The 22,309-nt window shown below is 36.6% G+C and overlaps 1 protein-coding gene across 4 annotated transcripts; it reads right to left on the bottom strand.

Moving 5' to 3' along the window:
- Positions 1–2,506: 2,506 nt before the first annotated feature.
- Positions 2,507–21,820, bottom strand: map4k3b (mitogen-activated protein kinase kinase kinase kinase 3b). 4 transcript variants are annotated; one of them, XM_079633175.1, is made up of 33 exons: positions 21,525–21,779; positions 18,826–18,883; positions 18,421–18,511; positions 17,630–17,694; positions 17,488–17,543; positions 17,354–17,401; positions 16,964–17,006; positions 16,795–16,867; positions 16,551–16,682; positions 16,295–16,357; positions 15,013–15,094; positions 14,800–14,916; positions 14,348–14,426; positions 14,177–14,235; positions 14,054–14,094; positions 12,508–12,546; positions 12,270–12,323; positions 10,967–11,021; positions 10,609–10,882; positions 9,986–10,056; positions 9,544–9,585; positions 9,241–9,325; positions 9,047–9,126; positions 8,567–8,627; positions 8,340–8,457; positions 8,124–8,182; positions 7,874–7,977; positions 7,621–7,792; positions 7,415–7,483; positions 5,941–6,033; positions 5,771–5,841; positions 5,230–5,285; positions 2,507–5,147 (listed from the first exon to the last, which is right to left on the bottom strand). In XM_079633175.1, the coding sequence occupies exons 1-33, from the start codon at positions 21,618–21,620 to the stop codon at positions 5,060–5,062; spliced, it is 2,694 nt and encodes an 897-aa protein (XP_079489301.1). In that variant the 5' UTR covers positions 21,621–21,779; the 3' UTR covers positions 2,507–5,059. The 4 variants fall into 4 exon arrangements, with proteins under 4 accessions (XP_079489301.1, XP_079489303.1, XP_079489304.1 ...); XM_079633177.1 differs by having other exon boundaries at positions 10,708–10,882; XM_079633178.1 differs by lacking the exon at positions 12,270–12,323 and having other exon boundaries at positions 10,708–10,882; positions 21,525–21,820.
- Between the last annotated feature and the right edge of the window lie 489 nt (positions 21,821–22,309).

The following is a 22,309-nucleotide window of genomic DNA, read 5'->3' as shown; positions in this document are numbered from 1 at the left end:
CATCTTGCATTGTTGACGCAAATATATACTCAAACATAAACAAACAGGCAGACTTATCCATCTCTTGTTGGGTTTATGCTGGGCTGCGCTGACAGGATTTAAAACTATATGTGATAAAATTATAAATTATATTAATAACTCTTATTTAACTTAATTACAATAATTACTCATAAATAAAAATGTTATAAATACATGTTGTATACAAAACATTATAATAATAATAAAAAAATCAACTGTCATAATGTACATACATTTGGATGCAATGTAAATGTAAATATTTTAAGATGAAAATGTATTCTTAAGTATAAATGTGTGTATGTGTACAGTCCTGGTCAGAATTATTGGCACCCTTGGTAAATATGAACAAAGAAGCCTGTGGAAATAAATCTGCATTAAGTATTTAGATTTTTTATTGAAATCCACAAAATATCATCATCTATCGTTTTATTGAAGTTAAAGAATTTAATATGAGGAGAAAATTTCTTTATGAAATAAATGTTTTTTCTCCAATACATGTTGGCCACAATTAATGGGACATTTTTATTTAATAAAATTGCAACCTCCTTTTGCTAAGATGAGCATGATGAGTTTATAGAACACCTGACGACAAGATCTCTCCAGAACCTTCAAATTTCCGGATCCATGTTCTCTTCTCTTCAGTTTTATATAGGGTTCAGGTCAGTGGACTGGGATTCATTTTTGTGTTGATTTTGTTGTTTGTTTTGGATCATTGTCTCGATAAAAGATCCAGCCACAGCCCATTATAAGATTTATAGCAGAGGCGGTCAGGTTTAGATTTTTTAATTATCTTTTGGCATTTGATAGAATCCATGATGCCATGTATGTGAACAAGATGTCCAGGACCTTCAGCAGAAAAATAGGTCTACAATTACAAAGATCCAGCAGTATATTTAAAGGTAAGATAGTTCGCCCAAGAATGAAACTTCTGTCATCACTTACTCAGGCCCTGTCCCAAATGGCACATGCACTTTAGGTCTTGTAGAAATATAATGGTTGCCACGTGCGCATGTCTGTTAAGTCCATGAAACTGTAGTGTGTCCCATTTGTCATTTTAGGTTTCAGAAGGGTCCTTCTGAATGAAGTTCCCGTTTGAAGTTCCTGTAGTGTCTGACAACTGTATATGCTGAAGTTTGTTTTACGATGAGAGCAGAGGAATTTTTTTTTAAACCCTCCCAAACAACATGTGGGGATGTAGGGGCTGTTTGAAATTGTTTAGGCTTTCTGAACCCAAGACTCAAGTAATCTCTGCAATTCTCCATCTTTGATCCTTGGAGAGTCTTTGGCCACTCAAACTCTCCTCCTCGACCCACATTAAGACAACGTAGACGTGAGTCCTCTTCCAGGCAAATTTGTAACATCTTAAGTTGATTGGAAATTAATTATTGCCCTGATGGTTGCGAAATTTCAATGCTTTAGCTATAAGCTCTTACAGCCACTTTCTATTTTGTGAAGCTCAACAATCTTTTGCTGCACATCAGAACTATATTCTCTGGTCATTGTGATGGATGATTAAGGGAATTTGTCCTTTATGTTTCCTCATATTTATACTCCTGTGAAACAAGAAGTCATGGCTGGACAATTTCATGTTCCTAGTCATCCTGGTGTGCTAAAAAATATAAATATTACTCATAAGAAATTCTGTGTGCCAATAATTGTGGCCAATGAGTTTTGGAGAAAAAACATTTATTTCATAATGTGATTTTACCCCCAGTTTCAGTTGTTTACCTTATCTAAATCTTTAGATTTTTGAATGAATAAACGGATAAACAATAGAGATTTATTTTCATAGCCATCTTTGATCATATAAAGGTGTCAATAATTTTGACTGTATATTTGACAAAAAATAACACCATTTAGTTGCATTTGATATTTTTTCCACCTTGGTTTAATGTGTTAAATCTCATAAAAGAGTTTCACATTTGAAACAAAATATTGGCTTTATACAGTCTGTAAAACTCAAATTATTTTACACTATATACAAGACATGTGCATCACATTACACAAGAGAATGATGCTGTAGTGGACATGGAGTAGTTTGACACACGCTCTGTACTCAAAGCATCCGATATCACATTTGTGACTCTTTCAAACATACAGAGTAAAGGTTACTGGAGATTAGGCTCAGACATGGTTTCATTCAGGATCAGGATCAAAATCAGGATCATGGACCATGTGACAAGACCAGGGTTTAAAACTGCTGTTAGGGAGTTACTCTATTTGAAGTAGTGTTTTCTTCTTAATAATGGCTTTAAATGCATGTTAGAGGTAGAGCCGACATGCTAAATTTGCGCATTCAACTAAACAAAACATGATTTTGTTATTTTGGAACAAAAATGGAACAGATAGAATTCAGATATGACACCATATTAACCGATGCTAGAAAGCTTTACAGACAGCTACATTCTAGAAAGCTTTTTCTGACTTCCCCTTTCATATTTACACATACTGCATTCATAAGACATTGTTATCTCTAATCGGTTTTCAGTGAGCCTGATAAATAGGTTTTCTTTGTCTGTTATACTCTACTATTGACATCACAGCCTGTAAGTGCGCAGTCACTCATTAACACACACGGCACGCTGAGAAAAGCACACGTGAGCAAACGTATTGTGCAAACCTTCAATAACAGTGCTTGGTAATGAAAATATTATGACACTTGGCTTTTCTGCATAAATAATGAAATATAAAATCTCTAAAATCACTCTAAGTGGCTCATGATGATACTAAACATGATGCTGTTACAGTATAGGGCAGCAAATATATATAATTTATATTTAATTTAATTATTCAATGCTTAATCCACAGAGCCTGTGCTAACAAAAATGGTTCATAATTTATAAAACAATAGAAACAACTACTCTAAGGTTCCACTGTCTGTTAATAATGAAATATGGAGCTATATATTGTGTGCAAAAATCCAGTCATTTAAATCGGAATTGTGATCACCAAATTCTCGTAAGCCAAAATATTTCCGCACGCAGATTTCGCATCGGGTTCAAGTTGGTCACATAAATTCCCCACATCGACCAGCAGAAAGCTGTGTGGTTTTAAAGTGACTTCTGTGAGAGCAGTGCTTAATGGATCCCTACATTTGACAATGGATCTTTTTGCTCACAAAACTTCGCTAATATTACTGCACTTTTGAGATAAAAAAAAAGTGGCGCCATAAATTTGAATGAAGAGAAAGAGATGGAGGAAAAAACAGTGAGTTGGTTGGATTTACAGGTGTTCTGTGACTCACTGAATTCTGTGACCGTAGTAGCTGCTGTATTGAGCTAATCCTAACCTTAACATCACTACATTATGTGTACGGTCACATTATCAGGTGGGTAACAGAATTCGGAATTACACGGGTTGACACGGAGCGCATTTTGGCATTCCACTGGGCTGTTTTAAATTGTTTTTCTATGTAAACAATTGTGAAATGTATTATGACACACAGAGAGGAGCTGTTTACAGGGTTGTGTCACTGCAGTACTGAAAGCTACGAAGCCAACAAGATGGTACGACACCTGCAAATCATGCCAGATATAAAAGCCAGGTAATTTGTTTCCTCTTTTAGACAACTGTTGTACTAGACTGCTGTGTTTTTACATTAGTTATTGAAGTCATACAGATCTGACGGTTGTGTATCAAGGTGTCTGTCGAGTTTAGTTTGCACTGTTTCTGTGTATTGAAATGCATCTATAGTAAAGTTTATGCAGTTTGCCAGTACCAAAGAAAATTGATTTGACCATTATTAGATTTGTTAATGTTACCGTTACATGCTATGCGTATCTATAACGCATTTTAAACGGTCTACCTACGTCTGCTTGTGCTGCGTTCACACCATGTCGTAATAGAGTGGTGCAGGTATGACATCACTTTGTAGGCCAAAACGTAGAAACGAGTTAGCATTTTAGCACTTTCAGCATCGTCCCAAAAGTCAATAGGTTTTTGGAATGGGGTTTTGGTTAAATGGCTGAAATCTTGATAAAGGCGGTTGATTACAGAAAGACTACAGAGACTGTCGAGGAGATTAAACGTCATCACGCTGAAAAGGTAAGCTCAGTCCGCTTTTACAGCATCTTTATGCTTATAATTGTGCTCTTACAAACTATTCTAACTCTAACGTTCTGGGAAAATATTTTTAGAAAAAAACTGTTGTTGGAAGCTTAGTGATGGTGACGCTGAAATCATGGGACCGTGGAGTACTGCGTTTATAGCCTACATTTAGCTTTTTACTTCTGGTAACTGTATTTAGGCTTTAAAATTCATAAAGGTTGTGTTTATCTGTGAAAATTATCTTAAATGGACAAAATGTGTAAGTATCATAAACGTTTGTTGATCACAGAATTTGTTTTTTTGGGATAATCCAAAAGCCTACGGAAATATCCCATTTGATTTTTGTCGAGGGAGCCAGTGCAATGCTAACGGCCTACAAAGTGACGTCATACCTGCATCACTCTATTGGGGTTATGCGCAAAAAACTTCAATATTCTGATATATCTTCAATATTCATATGCATAATTTATCTAAAAAAATATTTTGGATATTAAAATTGAATTAACCATCAACAATAAAAATAACTAGCTATGTTAGCTGATTACTTTAAAAGTCCATAGATATCGTTGTCAGTTCACTTTCTTCGACAAGCGGATGTGATGAGACCCGTTTTCCTGTTTGTTCATGTGACATAACATTCGACATAAGCCTTTTACCGTAATTTCAAATCAAAGCTGTTCACATCCTCGGACTGGGAATTATGCGTTTCTATGGCAACACTATCGACTAATTACAAATTCTACGAGTATGCAATTACGGTAATTACGACATGGCGTGAACGCACCTTTGTACTAAGTATCGATTTTGTATCAATATGAGGTTCCAGGGGCTGGTATCACACTGAACCAAAAATATGTAGTGTTTTATTTCAGCTATCTTTGTGTAAGTTTTTCAGTAGTGTTGTGTAGTTTAAAAATGAAAATGAGGTGTATAAGTCTAAGGAATCTGACTTTTGTTGCGTGCATTACGTAGTGTGTGTTAAGGCAGTGTGTTTTCAGAAGCTGTTCTCGTGGCCTGCGAGGATGTACAGATTACTTTGAGCCGTGGGGTCTTCCGTCGGTTTGCTTTCCAACACCACCACTCTGAGAAAGACAGAAATGTTTATGAGAACCGTGCTGACTGTGGCTCTGCTGTGGTATAGAGTAAGTGTTGGTGAGCTCTCACCTGTCTGCACCCAGCAGCCTGTAGGTTCGTGAGTTATCAGCGATCTCCTGAGTAATCTAAAGCAGAGAACATCGGTTACCAACTACACACATTTTGTTTAAAGGTTTGGTCACATTTTTGTAAAAAATTGTGGGCAAAATCCTGTCATTGTTTCACATGCGGGTGAAATGTTCCCCACAAAGATTTTGCTCATGTTCAAGTTGGTTACGTGAATTTTCCACATTGACCAACAGAAAGCTGTTTGGGTTGGTAGTGACTTCATGAATTGCTCCACTGTTGACAATGGACAATCGACTTTTTTTTTTGCCCACAAAATTTTGCTATTGTGACCGCACCTTAAAGGTAGAGCACTGGTTACCAGCTGTGAATGTATAATGTAGTTCAGTGGTTCTCAAATGGTGGGTCACGATGCTGTGCGCATGAAACCATCAAAATCACTGTTGTATGTTTTGGGCGCCACTTGATGTCAGAAGTAAAATCTAGGTCCTAAAGCAAAACTAGTTGAGAACCACTGAGTAAAAAGTTCACAGGCATAACACACCTCACTGTTTTTAAAGCTTCGCCCCTGCATTCCATGCTTCCAGAACGCCAAAACACTGTCCTGCAGACACACTTGAAAAAAGACAAATAAATGATTATTAATCAAAGCACATAATGAATTATCCCATCTGTCTTGATTTAATGTAATTTAAAACTTAATTTAGTTCTTACCTATTGCCTCTATCTGGAAGTTAAAGGTAAGTTCAGTTGACAACTTCCTGTTGGATTTTAACCTGCCCTGTAAATTCACCAACTTTATACACCCTGCAAAATATACAGTAGAAACTAATTATAATGTAGTAATGACTTCCCAGAGATGGAACTGAGTTTGTGCAAATGCTTGTTTGAACATGAATCTGTGCTACAAGTGCTGACAAATATCGAGAATATCCTGTGTGAATTCAGCAACCATAATAGCTTCATCAGGAGGCAATATCAGGTTAATGTACATGTGGTTTTATCACACTGTGCCTAAAACTAGCCCTTAACTGGTGAAAAAAAAAACTTTAACACACAGCTATAAGTGTTTTATTGCGTTTATAAAACTATTATAATTAGTATAATCAATATTCCAAATAATATTAATTAGTGTATATAAATATATACATATTAGATTGTAAATATTATGCATTTCATTATTATTGCTATTATATTTAAAGCTGCAGTCCGTAGTTTTTCCTCTTTGTCTGAAATCTGCAATTGCAATTATTCACGGAATTATAAACTTTACATGGGTTGTGCCTCGGCACGGCACAGAACGGATGAATCCAATGTTTTGAGGATAATGTGCGGCTGTCGGTCACCGCGCCGGTGTGGATACTGTCATTCGGAATCACAGATTGTACTTTTTGGAAGTATGACCAACATAAGAATTTTCACGGAATTCAGCCGATCTCCGGGTCTGGCGGTAGCACGTTTAGCATAGCTTAGCATAGATCATTGAATCTGAAAAATATCGAAACTTTGGTCATTTTTTTGATAGAGATGCTAACGGTCTAATCAGATTCAATGATCTATGCTAAGCTATGCTAAAAGTGCTACCGCCAGACCCGGAGATCGGTTGAATGGATTCGAAAACGGTAAAACTCAACTGTTTAACTCTAGGGGAGTTGGAAAATGAGCATATTTCCAAAAAAAGTGGAGTGTTCCTTTAATGCCCTTCCGATATTTATCCTTGTTTTCGCATGGGCCCGGTTCCAGTCTCTTTTTTTCTGTAGCCACTCCGAAGTCTGAACGAAGTCTTTTGCATTTTACATCGAATTTCGAATTAATCTCCAGTTGTCACTGATGGTTGTCGTTTGAACCTTTCTGGATCCGCCATCAAATTGATAAGTTTAATTATATCAGTGCTGTGAGAAAAGGCTATAAATCTCCACCTCCAACTTCCTCACATGCAATATAGCCTAGTACTAGCCGAGACACATTCTTTATCACTGGACTCTTTATGATTTAAAAACATTATTACAAGCTTACTGTTTTGAATCGAGTTTTGAACACAGGCTGGTTATGTACTTGCTCAAAAATTTATTTTGGATAATTTTAAACCCAAAAAAGTTACGGACTGCAGCTTTAAATGGAATATTATTTTAGAAGAAATAGAAAATATTATTATATTATTTATTATAATACAAGCATATTTACTTACGATCTAAACACACAAGGACAGTGTCTCTCTCCAGCTGAGTCACATGAATGACACATGTCTGAGGTGTTTCTAGAAACAAAAAACACAACAAGGGTTCATACAAGACCCAAGAGCAACACTCTAAAAGCTCCAAACATTTTTAAGCAATCCAATCCAAACCAAAAAATCATTCTGTTTTGAACACAGCATGACTCCGTAAAACTGACCGGGCTCTGTGAACGCGGGGGTGGCAGCATTGGGATCAACAGTGCCAAATGTGACAACCTGATCAGGGTGGCTTCCTTTACTGACTGCCACACAAACCACTGGATAATGCTGCTCAGGAACCACCAACATCTCAAAGACTTCTAATGGACACGGCAGGGTGAGGTCTATGCTCTGGACAGACACAAATACACAGGATTATACTAGATAGATTTATAGATAGATTCACATTGTGTTTCTCAATATTTCACTAACCTTTATGAGCATGAAGCGCTGCATGGCTTCCACCCATTCCAACAGCATTACACTGGACTGGAAAGCTCCACATAAGTACTTATGACCTGTGTATGGGTTTCGCACTATAGATACACATACAGAAGCATGTTGACTGTATCTGTGCAAAGAATATTTACTATTTATGTGCAAATCCTAAAAAAATGTGCAGTGTTCTGATCATTTAATTGGGTAGGCATTTCAACACAAAACATAATGCATCTATACTGACCTACACAGCATTTCTGGCAACCCCTTGTATCTGGGATTTTATTGGACACGGTAAACTTTCTGAAAGAAAGGCACAGTACTAAAATGCAAAGGATGCATAGGATGTACATTTAACAAATATATAAATGAAATTATGAGTTTAAACAGAATAAATAAAACCGAATCAATTCCTATACAAAAATAAAAAGATTTGAAATGGATTAGTCATGAATCATACCGTGGAATTATTTTGTCAGGCAGTTTATGTGTTGGTATGGCAACAGGTAACTTCTGCATCTGTCGAGCTTGCTCAAAGAGCCCCGCCAGGTTGTAAGAGTACAGCTGCGATGCTTTACCTGTGGAACGCGCACACATATGAGCATAGAATTACATTATTGTAAAGCTAAAACATTAAAATATCCTTCAAACGCATGTAAATCTTTTCCTTATTGGTTTTTATCTCACCTGATATAGAAAGCAGCCAGTTGTTCATTACATACACCCATGTACACCTCCGTGGAACCAGCTGCATGTAATCAAACAAAAACAAAAATAAATACCGGTAAATAATCCCATTTAATACACTATTCTCAAAATCAAAATTCAATGTTGGTTCCTCCTGATTAAATAAACTCATCACTTTTTAGAGTAAATACATAAATATTGATAATATTGATTATATATATATTTGAATATTATTAATCAATGTATATTATTATACATATATATATATTATTATACTGATGAGCCGATGGTGAAGCGAATACCATTGGTCATCTCCTAACAAGGCCACATATTAACAAGACCACCAACAGCTTATTAGGCAGGTGGTCATAATGTTGTGCCTCATTTGGATCATCAGTGTATATATATATATATATTCAAAATGCTAAATGCAAAAACATTTTTAGCTATATAGCCAAGCCCATCTAAGTTATTCCTGACCTGTTCCATGGAGCTCTCATGAATTTCATTCAGATTGAGGGTATAAATTCCTTCCTCTGCACCAAAAATCAGATACTGGTCTGAAAATGAGTCACAAGAAAATCTCATAAAACTGACAAAACCCATAATTATATTTATGATGTAAGAAGCATTTGATTTGAGAATGCCTGAGCTCTGCATGTGCTGTTTCTCACCCCTGGTGTTTGGGTTTATCCATGAACAGGCACAGTGAATCTTCAGGGGACAGCCATTAAACACTTTAGAGAAACAAGCTCCCATCTGCAGAGCAGAAAGAAAAATCAACATCATGGCAGCAGGGCTGAGTTGGAATGGTCCAAATGTACTGTAGTTGCTAGGACTTTTGTGTTAATCCAGGTGTGTCGATACCTTCAATGTCTTTTTAATATTTGCGTGTATGAAAGAAATATAGCAAGAAAATGAGTGAAAGATGGAGAGATGAAAAGACAGACAGAAAGAGGAAGAGCTGGATGACTCACATGTACTTGAGGGGTTGGTGGCAGGCCATTACTAAACGGTAGCTACAAAAAGAGAAAGAGATAAAGTCTGTAAGATGCTATCACAGTTTACAAGAGCAGAATATGTTTTATTAAACAATTTTTTCCCTTGTTTAACCGGGGAATCGCAATTACAAGTCAATAACTGTAAATTCCACACACTCTGACAAAATATACCACATCTATCTCCTCCTGTGCGTAGCAGACATTGCAGTTACATACATTAAGTTTGGTGTTTGGAATTATAACAATAACACCATAAAAATGGGAATAGTAAGGGAAATATCTCTGCCTATTTTATTAATTTCTATGTTATGTTTTTTAACAAAATTAGAATTAAGAAAGTAACAAAAAAAAAGAAAAGGAAACCTGTATATATCAAAAAACAAACGTTTCGAAATAACCACAAGGAGATTAATCACACCTTTAGACTAGATGAGGGAAGGGAGGCCAGTTTTTCTTTCTCTCCATTCTCCTGAACAGAAACTCCATTACCTGCACATAAACACTCACATTGTATCATCTGTCCTTTGAAAACTGAAATCACATTCAAGGAACAAAGACACACCTATGTAAATTAGGCTCATTATAGAGGCACCCCTATTTAAATAAACAAGCTATTTAGCTGTTTTTGGTTGCACTGTCACTGCCTGCAGAAAGCAAGTGTTAAACAGAATTTGTTTTACCTTTTCTATTAATGCAGTGGTAATTCATCAAATGATCAAATAATGGAGAAGAGAATCATAACTGGGCATTTATCCAGAAGCTCGATTTAACACACTTTCTGCATTTTACAGAGCGGATTCAGCATGTGCGTGTTTGTTACCTTATTTGCATAATCCATTAAGTTAATTGTTAATGGGTTGTAAAAAAACACCTAACTACTAGGTCACACTAAATAGCTCTCAACTAAACTACGGTAAAGCTACAGCTATCTATGTTGTGGGACTGAACTAATGCCAAAATGACACAAGGAACAGAGGAAGACTGGCAAAGCTGTCTACCAATCACAAGAGGGCACGCTCAAGTGGCCGGTGCTTAGCTTACGTTGTTCCTCCTGTTGTTCAGCATGAAGCCATTCCCAGAACTTATAAATCCCATCATCCCCTGCTGGCTCTGTCTGAGCATGCTCAGATGGTTTGTTACCTAGACTACTACGCCTGTGTGGGGGCAGGCGAGGAGGTGGCGGTCTGGGGGGCACACAGGAAGCAGGCCGAACAGGAGGGGTGGAGCTCCCAGAAGCTGGACAACGTTTAATGGTCCCTTCTCCGGTATTGTCCTCTGAGACGGTACTGTTCTGTGCGGGAGACAGAAGCTTCGGCTACGAAGTGATAAAGAGAAAGAGTGTGAGTTACACATTCTGTCAAAAGTCTGTGAGACAGAGAAGTGTGTGTGTATCTTTTACCTTGGGTGGCAGAGGAGGTGGTACTTTAGGTCTCATGGTTGAAGTGGAGTTACAGCTGTAGGCACAGACACAAAAGAGCATATTGTAATGATTTATAGTCAAACTGCTAAACAAGATATGGTAATACAGAAGAAGGACGCAAGGACCAATGGCAGGACAGTGGAAACGTATACAGGGATACAATCAGATGAAGAAAGAGAACATATACAACGTCAAAAACAGTAAAGAATTATAACCGGCAAGCAAGAAATGGTCATGTGGACACAAGACACAAAAACATAGTGCTAAATATGCTCAAATCTAATCTACCTAATCCAGAGCAGAATATTTTGAACTTCTTAAGAGTTTACTCCTTCAATCCTTCAAGTTGACGGAAAACAAAAGTGTTTCTGTATGTCTTGTGATCATTTCCAGCTTATTAAACAAACCAAAACAAATGTCTGATCAAATTCCATGACTGAAACACAAATCAAAATCAACACACACAAATAATTCAGTATAGTAGATTTTTATAAATAGATTGTGAATAGAAAAGTGGTGCTTGTCCCTGCAAAACTCATTGCCACAATGCTAGGGTGTTCTGGTGGTTGCCAGGGTGTTGGTATGTGATTGATAGGAGGTTGCTTACTGTCCTGAATCAATAAAGCCCAGTCCTAAATCTTTATGATACTCGGGTTCCTCCTTCAAAGTAAATCTTAGGATTTTTTCTTTTTTTTGCCCATTTTATCATGACAGAAAAATGTGTAAGTCTTAGAAAAGTAGGAAAAAAATTTGTAAGTCTTAGTGTAGAAAAGTAATAGCATATGCAGTTGTATTAATGTAGGCATAAAACTGATATGAGTCACAATAGTTGAGATGATCACAATTACTGAGTTAAACAGCTTTTCAAATGAGCAAAAATGTAAGGCGCGACTTGATTTTGTCCATCAGGAATTGATTGGATTGTTGTTGTGACTAAAAAAAACAACGATGTGCACGGATAAATTGCAATATTCCATTACAAAAAAAGAATTGTCAATTTTTATTTGGTGACGTTAATATGTCCAAGCATCTAATCAAGCAAAATACATACTAAAGTGTCTTGGCTTACCATAAACTCTCATACTATAAATGAACTTACAAACACAAATACATATTTTCACAAGGATCATGCATTTGAGAACCAGCAAGCAACTTAAAACCAGACACACTACAAAACAAACCGAGCACATCCTTCAATCTCACATCCAGTTGACACAAACAGACAGGAAGTCACGGATGATCACAGGTGTTTTTGATAACATTACATCTTCCTCTCACTTACTGCAAATCATCACCTTCATCCTCCTCCTCATCCTCTAAATGTGTCACATGACCCCTGAGAGAGATGAAGAGGGTGAGGCTAAGAAGGTAAAGCAGCCAGAGAAGAATGCAGAGAACACACACACACACACTCAGCAGTAAGAGCTTCTCAGTGCCAAGCAGAGATGAGACTGCAGAGGTGATTAGTTTGCAAAGCAGGTTTGCTGACCAATCAAAAGTGACAGTGGGAGGGGCTGTACCTTTGATTGAGCTCCTCAGCAACAGATTTTAATAGACTCCTGAAAAACAATGAATAAAAGAGAGAACTTGTTTTATATATAAATAAATATATATATATATATATATATATATATATATAAATATATATATATACATACATATACACACACACACACGCACAAACATATTAGTATATAATATATATATATATATATATATATATATATATATACACACACACACATATACATGCACAAACATATTAGTAAACTAGAGATGTGCTGCAAAACCAAATCGACAAGCGACTAGTCAGCTAGTCATCCAACAACAAAACTAGTTGATTAGTGTAGTGACAGGTTGTAGACTTTCTTTTATTTATTTAAAAATGTTGTTGCTTTAAATTAAACTAGAGATGAGTCATAATGGAAGCCAAAAACCAATTAGTGAGCCTGGCTAGTTTCAGACAATCCTTTATTTATTAAGGAATTCATTTATTAGTTAAGTAAATTAGTTAACATGAAGTAATAATTTTACTTCATGTAAAATGCCAGCAGCCATATCACCCTGTAGCCAAAGACTGGTTGCCCACTGAAGCTAAGCAGGGCTGAGCCTGGTTAGTACCTGGATGGGAGACCTCCTGAGAAAACCGTTAGTGAGGCCAGCAGGGGGCGCTCACCCTGTGGTGTGGGTCTTAACACCCCAGTGACGGGGACACTATACTGTCAAAGAGCACCGTCCTTCGGATGAGACGTAAAACCGAGGTCCTGACTCTCTGTGGTCATTAAAAATGCCATGGCACTTCTCGTAAAGAGTAGGGGTGTAACCCCGGTGTCCTGGCCACATTCCACTCATTGGCCCTTGCCAATCATGGCCTCCTAATAATCCCCATCCACTAAATTGGCTCTATCACTCTCTCTCCACTATAGCTGGTGTGTGGTCAGCGCACTGGCGCCGTTGTACTGTGGCTGCCGTCGCATCATCCAAGTGGATGCTCACACTGGTGGTGGACGAGGAGAGACCCCAACATGATTGTAAAACGCTTCGGGTGTACAGTAGTACATATGAAAGCGCTATATAAACGTCTCATTCATCATAATAAGCTGCACTTCTACAGAATTTACTAATCTTTGTTAATGTTAATTTCAACATTTACTAATACATTATTAAAATCAACAGTTGTATTTGTCAACATTAGTTAATGCATGGACAAACAATGATCAGCTGTATTTTTGTTAACAAAGATAAAAAAATACAGTAACAAATGTATTGCTCATGGTTAGTTCATGTTAGTTAATACATTAACTAATGTTAACAAATGAAACCTTGTAAACTGATACCATTAATTTACAATTTTGTTATTCTAAACTAGGGATTGGTCACAATGGATGCATAATCAACTAGTAACAACCAAGTTGATTAGTCAGGTAGACAATTTCAGTTTTGTTATTTTAATCTATCAACTGACAGGTCGATCAATGAGGTAGACTAGTTTTAGACTATTCCTTATTCATTCCTTATTTTTTTTTAGATAGACTCGCAAATAAAGAATAAAACACACACACTCACTTGTTATTTCCCAGAATGCTTTGGGGCTCTAACGGTAGATCCTACATGAATCAAAAAGACAGTTAGAAAAGTAATCCAAACAAACAGACTAAACAACAATAAATCAATGGCAGTGTCACAAACCATCTCATGATGCGGTTCGGTCTCCTTCCTCAGAGGTGGATCGAACTTCACCTTATCAACTAGAAGAGGGCCAAACAAACACTTCAGATTTATTTTTGTGCTTATAAGTATTCTGAGAATTATTGTTTATTTGGGTTCAGTGAGTCAAGTGCTGCTTGACACATGACTTACAGTTAATCTCAGACAGAGTCTTTCCGTCTCGTGAGCTCCTGCTAGTTGAGCGGATTCGATGTGGAACAGACACGGGAGACTGCAAACAAAGGGACCACAAGTTAAGTTTTTAAACTTGAAAGCTAAAAAGCCTTTGTTATATACACACCTTTTTTTCAATATCTGTTACAAGACCCTAATCTTTCCTCAAGGCAACACCGCAAGCCACTGCCGTTCAGGTTAAAACCAATAAACTCTCATGCGTTCATATACACACACAATCGCATATGCACACTGCAGCATGGGTAACCTGACACACTTGTACCTGGCAGCTGGCAGAGCCAACTGTCTGCCCTCACTTAGGATCTACATCTAAAGAAACAACCAAATAGAAATCAGTGCTTCAGTTTAAAGCCCTAACATGGTTTCCCAATAGTTTAAATGTAAAGAAAGAGTCAGATATATGGAATTACCTCTGGGTCAATGTCATCCTCTTCTGCATCACTGTGTGTGCTGTGGTCAGGGTTGTTGGCTTTGTCCAGTAGCTCGATGGCAAGAGTCCGGCTAAGCGGCTGGGTAACAAACGGGTGCTGCAAAAACAGAAGGGATGCAATGAAACATAATTGAACAATGGTGGATCAATGGAGCCAATCATATATGTTCTCTGAAGGAAGGGCAGATCTTACCTGCAGTAGTCTGTCAGCCGTTGGTCTCTTCTTGGGATTTTTGGTCAAAGCCATTTTCACAAAGTGATGGAAGTTATTTGTCCTTCATGAACCAAAACAAACCAGATGAGAATGAACAAATGTAACTAACATTTGAATAAATCTAAAGTTTGCCGTTACAGTAACAAGCGTAAAATTGAAATAGGGAGGGTTTAAAAGCATTAATATTAATACAATTAATACAACTATTAAAGACATTAATAATGTTACAAAATATTTGTTTGTATATAAATGTAAAGTGTAAATAAATGCTGTTGAACTTTCTATTCAATAAAGAATCCTGCAAAAAATGTATCACGGTTTTCACAAAAATATTAAGCAGCAAACTTTGATAATAAAAATAAATGTTTCCTGGGTCCAGTTGTTCAAAAAGTTTAATCTGGATAAGAAGAAGTTTTGTTGAATTTGAATTCGTTTTGTTATCCAGGATCAGGTAATCCATCTTACTTTTGTGCCGGTTTTTCAAAGCAAAATTTGATTGAATCAACCTGATCCAGATACACACTTTTTCAGATTACCAAATCTGGATTACTATTGCTCAATGGAGCCCCTAAAGGGACATGGTGAAAAATATGAGATGGGCGGGAAAAAAATATTTCAATGCTTTTGCTTTCTTTTCAATGCTTTTCAATGCTTTTGTTTAGCGTAGCATTCACACGAGAAAATGTGTTCGCTTGCAAAAAAAATTTGACAGGTTCATCTCTTATGATTGTGCCAATGTAGATTACAAACAGTGATAAAAAACAACACTTTTTATTATATATATATAATTTTTTTTACTTTTACTTTTGTTTGATATTTGAACTGTTTGGGAATTATTTTATGGCACCAAATTCTCTTTTACTTTACTGTAGGCTACAGAAAGACTACTTGTAATTTATTACTTTAACTAATTAATTAAGAGCAAAATTAAAAATATGTGATTGTGTATATTACATGATATAATTTTTTTACCAGTTTCAAAGTTTTATAAAAAGATTACTTTTGAACAACTGGGCCCAGAGCATCAAATCAGCTTATCAGAATTCAGCTTTGCCATCACAGTAATACATTATATGTGAAAATATATTAAAATTAAATAAAAATGTATATTTCACAATATTATTGTTTTTTGCCTTGGTGACCATAACAGACTTACAATAAAAACATTTTTTTTACCAACTCCACACTTTTAAACGATAGTGTATTTTGTTTTTCTCATTCGATTTTGAACTGTATTTATGAATCATTTAGAAATACTTACCACTTAACTTTGTCTTTCAGCTTAGGTGGTTGGAAACTGCTCTTGGTCATTAGGAAGAGTGCTCTAAAGGGGAAACGCAACAGAGAGGACCAAAGTAAGACAAACGTGGAAAAGAGGGAGAACACTAGAGTGTCGCCATACTACGGGTGACCTGTGTAATATATATTAACTATGAAACAATGCAATTTTTTAAGCAGAATCCGACATCCATTGTGCAGCAACGGACTGCTCATGATGGAGGAAACTGGACACACACCTCATGGGGTGCAAGTCGAACATTGGCGGCTCCAACTCTGCCAGCTCAATAGCTGTGATGCCCACGGCCCAAATATCGCACAGCTGATTGTAGCCCCCTTTCCTCTCGACTGCGGCCACCTCAGGTGCCATCCTGCAGAGTAAGACACATAAAGAAAGAAATGATATACATGTGACTACAGTGCTGTAGAATCAGTCTATTGAAAAAATCCTATCACACAAGTGACAAAAGCGGACTGACATACCAATATGGAGTTCCGATGAAGGACTTTCTTTTTGCTAAAGTGGCTGATATCTGCGCCGAAACTCCAAAATCAGCTGGAGAGAGACAAACGGAAGGTGTGAGAGAGGAATTCTGTGGTTCTGTTTTAAATGAAAAACTGGCAAGTCATTCATTTAAGGTGCTTTTTTTACCTAGCTTAACGTAGCCATTGTCCGTCAACAGAATATTTGCACCCTACAAAACAAGAGTAGAGACACAGTGAGCGATTTTGAAAGATAATAAATTATGTTCATTTGATTCAGACTACCGGTAATTCATTTAGACCAATTTTGGACCAGTTCGACCAATTCATCGAACAAAACCATACGTTTTACTCTACACATAAGCAATTACTGGCCAATTAAATATTTTAGAGCATAACTGAATATTCACTATAAACATTTTGTCAAGAATAGCATTTTCCAACAAAATAAAAATATTTATCTCAGTTATTTTTGCATGATAACACCAGTCGAGTGGGACATGAGTGAAAATGATGTCAACACTGTGAGATTTATTATAATTAAAAGTCCAGTTTGTACCTTTATATCTCTGTGGATCTTGCCTTTGTTATGGAGATAGTAAACACCCTGACATGAACACAGAAACTCACATTAATCATTTAAAAATTGTCACACATAAGAACTTTTACGCATCAGTAAATGTGCGTATATACCTGCAGGGTCTCCCGACATACATACGCAATCTGGGATTCTGACAACGGCCCGGTAACTGAAGATAAAGATATACATGTATATGAGAGAACAGCTCAACGTGATAAATGCATTCAAATCTCCCGTTTTGGAATCAATAGTTACCATGGTATATATCCTGGAGCGAGCCCCCACCACAGTATTCCATGCTGATCCATAATTTATCTCTCCTGAAACAGGGATATTAAGACATCAGTTATCAAGCCTTCTCAGGCCAGAGCTGCTTTAAAGAGGTGCATGTTGGGTTGTGACGTGTAGCCTACTTCAACAGGTTGTGAAAAATATCAACAATTAATCAAAAAGAAAGAACAGAATATACACTACCGTTCAAATGTTTGGGCTCTGTACGATTTTTTTATGTTTTTGAAATAAGTCTCTAGCCCTCATCAAGGCTGAATTTATTTGATCAAAAATACAGTAAAAACAGTAATATTGTGAAATATTTCCACAATTTTAAATAACTGTTTTCTATTTTAATATATTTTTTAATGCAATTTATTCCTGTGATGGCAAAGCTGAATTTTCAGCATCAGTCTTCAGTGTCACATGATCCTTATATGCTGATTTGCTGCTCAGAAAACAGATTTTAGGATTCTTTGAAATTGAAATCTTTTGTAACATTAGAAATGTCTTTACTGTTGTTATTTTTTTATCAAATTAATGTGTCCTTGCTGAATAAAAGTATTAATTTCTTTCAGAAAAACAACAAATCTCACTGACTCCAAACTTTTAAACGGTATTGTAATGCTAGTAAAACAGTTAATTGCGCAAAAACCAAAAACTGCTGACATTTAATAAACAACCAGTCTGCCCCTGTATTACATTATACAATGAACAATACATATTAATTGAAGCTAGAGACATAAGGGCGTTTTATTGCATGTGTGTACATGTACCTGAGGTAACTGCCAAAATATGCAACGATGTTTGAGTGTTTACAATCTTTCATCATTATAATCTCCTGCTGCACCACGTCAAAGTCCTCTCCTGCAAATCAATTCACAAAATAATTCTGTAAAAAAGTGCAAAATGAAGCAATGTTGCAAACAGGCTAAAACATGGAAACAGTTCCATGTTGGAAACTGAAACTGATGAAAACCGAATGGAATGGAAAACTGAATTCTGTGCTAAAAAGTGAGCGATCACACTGCCTCTATTTACAATGCATGCACAATCACACCATTACAATGCATGAACACACCATACATGTAATATTTAACTATTCAAGTATAGATGGATAGTGATAGGGCACTATCTACCGGTGGTTAAACAGCACTGTGTGTGCAGAAGCGCTGGCTCACCTGGTTCTAGTTTGATGACTTTGATAGCAGCCAGTTCTCCAGTGCTGACATTACGAGCCTGGAAAAGAAGAGCATTAGAGTTGTGATTCCATAAGCCCAACAGGTGTACAATAGCACAAGTGCTAATGCCAAATGCTAACTTACTGATCCCAATTGCTCTACTCATTATTATATGCATTAGATATAATTATTTGACATGTTGTATGGATCAGACCAACATTTAAAGATCAATCTGCTCCAACAATAAAAAGAGAAGTTTGCAATTTCTGCACCATTAGTGGCATCAAACAAGTTTCCGAAACGTCCCTCCCATCTGCCCTCATTTTGGACATACAGACAGTTCCACTTGTTGATTAGTGATGATTGCAAAAACAAAAAGCAACGTTTAAAGGGATAGTTCACTTTAAAATTAAAATTCTGTCATCATTTACTCACCCTCAAGTTGTTTCAAACCTGTATTAATTTATTTCTTCTGCTGAACACAAAGAAAGATATTTTGAAGAATGTCAGTAGTCTGTACCCATTGACTTCCATAGTAGGAAAAAAAATACTATGGAAGTCAATGGGTACAGACTACTGTTTGGTTACTGACATTCTTCAAAATATCTTTCTTTGTGTTCAGCAGAAGAAATAAATTAATACAGGTTTGAAACAACTTGAGGGTGAGTAAATGATGACAGAATTTTAATTTTAAAGTGAACTATCCCTTTAAAGCCAAATTGTTTGGATTTTTTGGAAAAATTAACCTATAAATGGAATACATATCATTCTCCCTGAACATTAAGCTGGCATTGGAGCAAGTATTTTAATTAGTAGCTAATGCTGAGAGCAAGGTTGCCAGTGGCCGATATAAAAAAAAAAATACTATTTAATGACAACAAATGAGATTGTTAAAATTAATTATTATACATGATTATTTTTAAACATTATAATAGAAAATATTAACTCAAAAAGTATTTGAAAGCAGAAATTGTTTACTATCCAATGAGAATGCTGAAGTAGACTAGTAAACAAAGAACTGGTCCTCTAATGAGAGTTAGTTGACATGTAGGGGCAACAGAATATCTAAAGGGGACCACCAAAATAAAGTGTAACCATATTAAATGTTTCTTAAATAGACCATGTGACATTGAATACTGGAGTAATGATGCTAAAAAAAATCAGCTTTACCATAACAGGAACGAATTCATTTTTAAATATATTAAAATAGAAAATTGGAATATTATTTAACATCTAATTACAGTTTAACTGAATTTGTATTAAATAAATGCAGGTTTGGTGAGCATCAGAAAAAAAAATCTTACTGACCCCAAACATTTGAACACTAGTGTGCGTATAGATATATATCAGTTCAAGAATATTTTCCAGCATTTTCTAGAATACACATAGTATTTTGCATGTTCTCTCACAAGCTAACGCACAAACACACTCACAAAGGCCTCATCTATAAAACTGAACTGAGAGACATCTGTCTGCCAAACAGAAGTGAGGATGATGTCATCAGAGAGACACAAAGAGAAAGAGAGATTTTCCAACATTTTATCTTAGTTTTACATGGAATTGCATTCAGCATTCCAAGTAATATAGAACAGAGGCAGCTGGAATGTGTGTATCGATGTTCACAGTGCTGTGATGGCTGTAATAAGTAGGACAAGGAGAACATCAAATAACTTTCACATGCACACACACTCACACAGGGCCTCTACGAGCGCAGTGAGGCATTTCACTGTCCTCTAACAAATAAGCTCAGGGCTGTTTCTACTTTTTATTAATTCATAAATATAAGCAGAAAGAACATACGTAAACAATCCAATTAAATTACATTGCAATTTAAATTACATTGCAATTACATCACAAATTCAACCAGCTGAATTTGTGAATTCTTATACAGTCTTCTCTCTATTATTATTTTGCTTGGTGGTTTTGTTTATTCTGGTCCTACATCTCCACCTATAACAAGGATCTGATTGAGTGAACGTGTGTGATTACATGGCATACACCCAACACACACTCCAACCTACACACACTATAAAACCCCAGGAAGAGGGAACAATTACGAACAAACAGGATGGACATAGTTGTGGGCAAACACACTCACACACACTTGCAGTTTAAAGTTCAGCCACTTCCGGTCACCAAAGGAAGTCAGGCACGTTTAGTGTTTCTTAAGAACAAGATTGCACTTGCCCTTCCCCTTAGATACTAAACACCTTGCAACACCCCTTAGTAGTGACCATCTGCCACTGCACAGTCTCTCTGCAGCATATTGGTCTATTCTTGCCTTTGTTTATGTCACACAGATATATCACATAAAGAGATGCAGGACTTTGAGTTTGACAGCCCTGCGTTGGCTCTCGCTGGTGAAATAGACCTGCTAGGCCCTGTGCATTATGGAAACAAAGATCTCCAGAGCCTTTCAGGATATTACACCATATCCGAGACGCAAAATTGCTACAAAACACAGATACACTGTGGTACAGCATAAACACACATCTGTTGTCTCCCACATACACCGGGGGTTACATTGGTCAGTTAAGTGGCTTCGTCTTAATCCCTAGTGAAGTGAGCTTCCTACCTAGACATAATTTTGGGGCACCATAGGGGCATTCTGACCACTTGGAAAGCGTTTATGATGCCCAAAAATGCAGTCTATGTCGGTAACTTAGCTTTCTAAGATCTGATACCCAGTTGTTCTCTACCTTGTACACATCTCCATAGGTTCCGCTCCCGATCCTCTGGATCAGCTCAAAGTCTTCCTGTGGGTTTCTGCGCGACAGATCCAAGCTTAAATTCATTGTGCAAGTCACCGTTTGCGCCCTCCGGTTTATTTACGTGTTCCCGGTGTCAAAAACGGGAAGGGGGGTGATGATCGCAGAGACATACAGTAACGGAGGTATATGACGGTCCAGTACCACCGAACTACAACAACATGGCCTCCTACGCGCATGCGTACTGCGACTGACACATTAGCAAAGTGTCATATAGCACACGCACTGAGGATGGAGAGAAATTTGTGCATATAATAAGCCAGGAAGGGTTTGAAAACTTAAGCCACGATTAAAATGTAACAAAGTAATTTTGATAGATAGCAAATATCTAACCAATTCATATTTATTTATTATATTTTTTTAAAGAAAAATTTAACAGGCATACTTTTCCAAACAACATATTTAAACCAAAACATAACCGTTTTAAATTATAGGCATAAGTTACTGCCCTACAAAGAAAAAAGGCAGTAACTACGCAGAGTGCAGAACTGAGAAAAATGACTTTAAAGTTATCCTGTCATCCAGCCTAAGTAGTTGTAGGTAGATTATTGGACATGTGGCTGTTTTGTTACTTTATATTAGCTTATTCTTTGTACAGATCAATCCTCATATTTAATTTGATATTTTACCCCTATTTTGCAGTTACTGTATTCTTGCTTTGTATTACTTACCAAAATGTGGCACCATACCAAGGAAAAAGGCAGTAACTACAAATT

The sequence above is a fragment of the Phoxinus phoxinus genome, assembly GCF_949152265.1.
Source record: "Phoxinus phoxinus genome assembly, chromosome: 13".
NCBI classification, from domain to species: domain Eukaryota; kingdom Metazoa; phylum Chordata; class Actinopteri; order Cypriniformes; family Leuciscidae; genus Phoxinus; species Phoxinus phoxinus.
Note: the sequence above shows the minus strand (reverse complement) of the source record. Positions and strands in the feature narration are given on the sequence as shown.